The sequence below is a fragment of the Protobothrops mucrosquamatus genome, unplaced genomic scaffold (genome assembly GCF_001527695.2).
Source record: "Protobothrops mucrosquamatus isolate PMUCROS unplaced genomic scaffold, P.Mucros_1.0 scaffold1543, whole genome shotgun sequence".
Taxonomy (NCBI): domain Eukaryota; kingdom Metazoa; phylum Chordata; class Lepidosauria; order Squamata; family Viperidae; genus Protobothrops; species Protobothrops mucrosquamatus.
The window spans coordinates 1,017-7,491 of NW_015387713.1; the positions used below are offsets into that span (position 1 = coordinate 1,017).

Below are 6,475 nucleotides of genomic sequence, written 5' to 3' on the forward strand. Positions count from 1 at the left end.
CCTTCTCTCCTGCCTTTTCTAAGCTTCCAGAATTATTTCAAGTGATAAAACAAGAAGGTTCAAATCCAAGTGGCCGTCAACATGCTTGGCTCAATGAGTCAACATCCAAAGTTTTCATCTGAAACTTTTGAGCGACGTCAAGAGAAACGCCTTGTCCCTCTCCGAAACATTCCCACCAGCCAGTCATGTCTCTGCTCAGAAACATGTCCAAGTTAAGGAAAGTCAACACAATTTGGCATCACAACCACTCCCTTTAGCATCCTTCTTGGTGGACCTGTCCCAACAACAACGAAACACAAGGAAGAGAGGGCGTTCAAAAGGTAAAGAAAAGTACGGCATTTTCAACGCGCCCGGTGGATGCCGTTCTTTGGCCAAACATGGCACCATTGATGTTCTCCAACCTCAAAAAATCATCTAAAAAGAATGATCTAGACTCACCCCTGGCAATGTCTTCTGTTCGTGCAATGCACTCTGAGCTTTAAGAGCAGATTCCCTTTCACAGTACGTTAAGAAGGCACAACCTGTAAAAAGAAAAGAAAAGAAATGGAAACATGAGAACATGTTTAGTTTTTTCCCTAGATCTAGTCTCTGATAGGGCCAAATCTTCTCCAGGAGCAGATAAGCCTACTTCTAAATATGGAAGGTTAGTTGAACAATTATGCCTACAAGCTTAAATCAATCCCCTTTAAACTCACCTTTTTAAAGTATTTTATTAGTTTTCTATCATTACAATTCATTGGGGTTAACGAACAACATGTTGTCTGTTTATAATATAGAATTAGAAAATTGGCAAAGCTTATGGGAAAGAAACTTTAAAATAACAAAAGCGGCGTCCTATAAAGAAAACTTACATAAAACGTTTTATAGATGGCATTTAACGCCGGTGAGATGAGCAAAAATGTTTAAAAATATGTCTACTAAGTGTTGGAAATGTAAACAAAAACCAGGTACTTACTATCATATCTGGTGGACATGCCCTAAAGCTGTTAGCTTGTCAGCTTATAATTTCTTTCCCAAAGATTTTGCCATTTCTCTAATTCTATATTATATTCCAAAACATTTGCCCATATAATCATTGTTTCTTTCCCTTGTTCGTTTTCCATTTTTAAATTCAATAAAAAAATAATACAATTTGTTTCATCATTTTTTTCATCAGAAGTCAACAACACCTGGTTAAACACTGTCTGATCTTTATAAAAGCCGTATGCTTTAATATCTTTGTCATACCTCGATTGCATTTGCAATCGGGGCCACCATGATAAGTCAATGCCTTGGTCTTCTAGTGCTTGTTTAGATTTTAATTTCCCATCTGTATTAAGAATATCCTTATATGTTAATTTTTTTTCAAATTAACTAGGTTTGGGTGAGCAAAAGCTTCCATCGTTGATAGCCATCCTGGGATTTACATATAATTTTTTGGTTTTATCTTTTCCCATACAGATAATAATGTGTTTCTTATGCAATGGTTTTGAAAGTATCTATGAGTTTTATTCTTTTCATACCATAAAAATGTGTGCCACCCAACTTGTAAGTCATATTCTTCTAAATATAACAACTTTTTGTTTCTAAGGGTTATCCACTCTTTTATCCATGTTAGAGCACATGCCTAGTAATATAGGACCCAATCTGGTAGTACAAATCCTCCATTTTCTTTGGTTTCTTGTCGCATTTTCAGTTTAATTCTGCCTTTCTTTCCTTGACAAATAAATGTCAGGATCAATCTATTCAAATCATCAAAAACCACTTTTTTCCTAATTTTTACAGGTACTATGTCATGGTTCCGATAGATGAGACTGGTAAAAACAGAAATTCCAAGGCAAAAGGTTTCCTTAAAGAACATATTTATTGGCTATAAAGTATTGGCATGATCCAAAGTGAAACCAAGACTGAAATTCCCTCCCAACTGTTACAAAGTTACAAAGTTGAACTTCTCACCCCAATAGGATGTCATAAACCACATTCTCCAATAAACTAGTTTGACGGGCCTTTTAACTGGAACGCTCAGCCCGCCAAAACCCAAGCAGCAATGACCTTGGTTCCCACAGGACAACTTATTGTTATGTCTAATCTTAAAAGCACACATCCCCCCTCCCAGCTGTGGCTACCAAAAATGAAGTTGCAGCATTGACATACTGTTTGGAATTAAAAAAAGAAATTTTGGTAAAATATTCATTTTCACAATGGCTATTCTTCCTAGCACTGATCATTGTAGGTTTTTCCATTTTTCCAAGTCTGTTTTTATGTGATTTAGTAATTTTATGCAATTATCTTAAAGTCACCTTTGAGTGGTGAAAAGGTTAACTCTTGTTCCCAAAATGGGTCCTAGCCTGGCCCCAAAGCCAATCAAGACCACCAGACACGAGGAATTGCATTTTCAGCTTCTTTTATTGGAATACTCCAGCAAAAGGGTCTCAGCAGCTGAAGGAGCCGAGACTCCGAACAATGCACAAACACAAAATTTTATACAGCTATGATTAAGGAAGACAACACCCTAAGAATCAATCATTGGTTCCTTGACACCTTTCTTTTGATTGGATTCTTTTACTTTACCTTCCTTCTTCCTACACTGCATATTTATGTTAATAAACTTTCTTATCAAAAGAAGTGTAGTCTTTTGCTATTATAATAAGCTAGAGGTCACCAAAGTTTCTATATCTACGTGCCTCAGCTAGCATCCTTCTAACGTGTCCTTCAAACTAGTAATTTTCTTGTTGCTAGGCTGTAGTGTCCCACAATTTGTTGCTGGTCTTGTTACACTCATCGCAGCTGCAACTTTTCATTTTGGCATTTCCTTTAACAAAGTTTCCTAATTCCAATCTGAGACCATCACAATTTCCAAGAAAAGTCACAGGCTTATCCATGAGTCAGAAGACTTAGCAAGCAGTGGGATTGTCACATTATTATTATTTTTTGCTGCTGCGACAATTATTGCTTCTCAGCTTGCCAACAAACTTGGAGAGGGGGGAAAGGAAAAGGATTGAAATGCAGACTTCAAAGATTAAGAAAGCAGACCATGAGAATCAAGGACAGTTCACCAAATGCCTGCCCAGACCCAGAGACACTTTCTCATAACAATATTTTCTCATCCAATTGGGCAATGTGAACTGATCCAGAGGTAGGAGGGAGAATTCTATGCTTTTACTATATGGGTTTGGGTGGGGTTTTGCCAGAGCTGGTTTTGCTTTCATATGTGCCAAAATGATGTACTCAATAAAGTTTTGCATTAAGAGATCGGATCGTCCCGAGGGTGCTTGCTTGATTGGGTTTGTCGGTCAAAAAAATTGACAGGGATCTTTTGATTCCCAAACCAGAAAGATGATGATATTATTATTATTATTATTATTATTATTATTATTATTATTATTATTATTATTATTATTATTATTATTATTATTATTATTATTATTATTATTATTATTATTAATAATAATAATAATAATAATAATAATAATAATAATAATAATAATAATAATAATAATAATAATAATAATAATAGTTGGAAGAAACCTTGGAGGTCATCTAGTCCAACCCCCTGCTCAGGCAGGAAACCCTATACCATTTCGGACAAATGGCTGTCCAGTTTCTTCTTAAAAACTTCCAGTGTTGGAGCATTCACCGCTTCTGGAGGCAGGTTGTTCCACTGGTTAATTGTTCTCACTGTCAGGAAGTTTCTCCTTAGTTCTAGGTTGCTTCTCTCCTTGATAAGTTTCCATCCGTTGCTTCTTGTCCTGCCTTCAGGCGCTTTGGAGAATAGCTTGACTCCCTCTTCTTTGTGGCAGCCCCTGAGATATTGGAACACGGCTATCATGTCTCCCCTCGTCCTTCTCTTCATTAAACTAGACATACCCAATTCCAGCAACCGTTCCTTATATGTTTTAGCATGATTTGGCAAATGTAAGAGCCCCATGAAGAGGGTGGATTCTCTAAATCAGAAGTCTCTAAACGTGGCAATGTTAAGATTTGTGACTTCAACTCCCAGAATTCCCCAGCCAACTCTGTTATACTGTTATTCTATCTCATTTTATCATCTTTCTTCAGTATCTGTCTGTCTTCCGTCCGTCTGTCTGTCCGTCCATACATCCATCCATTTATATTCAATTAATGTGAGGCTAACGCGTATACAACTGAGGCTGGTACACAAAACAGTTCCACTCAGGAGTTTAGACTCTGTTCATCTCCATGCGTGCAAAATAGGGAGAAGGAAGTTTCCATCAGAGGAAAACATTTTTTAAAAAGACGGGGCTTTTGCTTGTTTGTGATTATAAGCTTCCTTTTAGGAACGATATGCAGAATTTGTCTAGTTTTACTTCGCTTTCCCTAGCTACTCTGTGACTTTGTTTACCGTACATTTAAATTACATTCTTTTTATCCTGAGCTGTAAAATTTCATTAATATACACATAAACATTTCTGTTTAAGATTTTCCTTTGCCTATTTCTGTGGAACTGGAACCAATTAACCTGTTTTCCATAGAAATCTAACTTGGAATTGCACAAATTCAAACAACACAACCATTTTGTGGGATTCATTAACCATGCTGATCGAGACCTACCTATGTATCATCATATATATATATGTATGTCTATATAGTCCATTGAGCTTAACGGATGTTAATGGGGTGTGATGATTTATTGTTTATTTTAATTTATGTCTCAATTTATACAGCAGCCCATCTCAAATTCAGGACTCTGAGCATCTTGTTGTATACCTCGAGTAGAGTAGAGTAGAGTAGAGTAGAGTAGAGTAGAGTAGAGTAGAGTAGAGTAGAGTAGAGTAGAGTAGAGTAGAGTAGAGTAGAGTAGAAGAACAGAGCAGAGCAGAGCAGAGCAGAGCAGAGCAGAGCAGAGTTGTAAGGGACTTAGTGGTCTTCTAAGTCCAACCACCTGCTTGAGTAGGAGACCCTATACCCGTGGTGGCAAACCTATGGCACACGTGCCACAGGTGGCACGCAGAGCCCTCTCTGTGGGCACGCGCGCCGTAGCCCCAGTCCTAGGCCTTCAGCTGGATTTTATAAAACCTTTTCGCTTTAGGTCTCCGCCATGTGCAAAAAAAAAGGTTCAATCAATCAATCAATTTCAACTTCTCGGGGGGGGGGGGATCTCGCAAAGTTGGAATTGATTGATTGAACTTTTTAGTCCCACCCAGTCTGCCATTACCACTGCAGCCACACCCACCCAATGGGCCACGCCCACCCAATGGACCATGCCCACTCAATGGACCATGCCCACCCAATGGGCCACGCACACCCAGCACCCGATGCTACATAAGTGGGTTTTGGGTTGCAGTTTGGGCACTCGGTCTCTAAAAGTTTCGCCATCACTGACCTATATGATTTCAGACAAATGGTTGTCCAGTCTCTTTTTGAAAGCCTCCAAGGATGCAGTATCTACAACCCACAGCCAGCTAGAGAGAGGCTGTAATGATAGCAGTCTTGCAATATTTGAGGGGCTCCTATGAGGGGGTTAAACTATTTTCCAAAGCACCAAAAGGCAAGATAAGAAACAATGGTTGGAGACTAACCAAGGAGCGATGCAACCTAGAACTAAGGAGAAATTTCCAGGCAGTGAGATTAATTGTTCTCACTGCTTGGAAATTTCTCCTTAGTTTTGGTTTGCTTCTCTCCTTGGTTAGCTTCTATTCCAGATTGTTCTCACTGCCTGGAAATTTCTCCTTAGTTTTAGTTTGCTTGTTCTCACTGCCTGGAAATTTCTCCTTAGTCAGCATGGCTGACTTGGGAATTCTGGCAGTTGAAGTCCACAAGTCATAAAAGGGCCCATGGTTCCCCACCCCCCTGCTTTACACACACCCATCCTTACAACAGCACTTACTTCAAAGTTGAAGTCTTAAATCTGTCGCAACGAAGGAAGCTGCAGAAGAGAGGATTCACACAACGGTGAAAACAATATGGTTACTGAAGCCACCTATCTTTTTTTTTTTTTTTTTTTTGGCACTCCTCTGAAGCCAGGTCTATCCATGATCATGTCCAATGCCGGATTTTCAACCAGGTGGGAGATGCAAAGGTGTGCAAAGCTTCTGATCTCTAGGACCCAAGTCTGTAACTGCAAATCTCCATCCAAAGAAGGAACGATAGCTAACCCAGTCTTCTTGCTAAATCCAGGGTGGTGAAATCAGCAGGAACCAGGTGCCTGACACCTGTGGCTCCATCCTGGTCTCCAGAGGGAGGGGAGGGCCATCAGTTAACCCTTTGGTAGTGACAGATTTTATCTTCCTGGGCTCCAAGATCACCACAGATGGGGACTGCAGCCAAGAAATTAAAAGACACTTGCTCCTGGGGAGGAAAGCTATGGCAAATCTAGACAGCATACTAAAAAGCAGAGACATCACCCTGCCAACAAAAGTACATATAGTCAAGGCCATGGTTTTCCCAGTTGCAATCTATGGCTGTGAAAGTTGGACCATAAGAAAGGCTGAGCGCCAAAGAATGGAGGCCTTTGAACTCTGGTGCTGGAGAAGAC

General features: G+C 39.5%; 1 protein-coding gene across 1 annotated transcript in view; it reads right to left on the minus strand.

Moving 5' to 3' along the window:
* Window positions 1-438: 438 nt before the first annotated feature.
* The window catches only part of LOC107293240 (CUGBP Elav-like family member 4), a gene marked incomplete at its 3' end in the record, with an annotated part of 133,759 nt that continues 127,722 nt past the window's right edge, over window positions 439-6,475 (minus strand). The window contains exon 2 of the mRNA XM_015822383.1: window positions 439-521. Coding sequence (XP_015677869.1) covers window positions 439-521 — 83 coding nt within the window. The remainder of the gene's footprint in view (window positions 522-6,475) is intronic.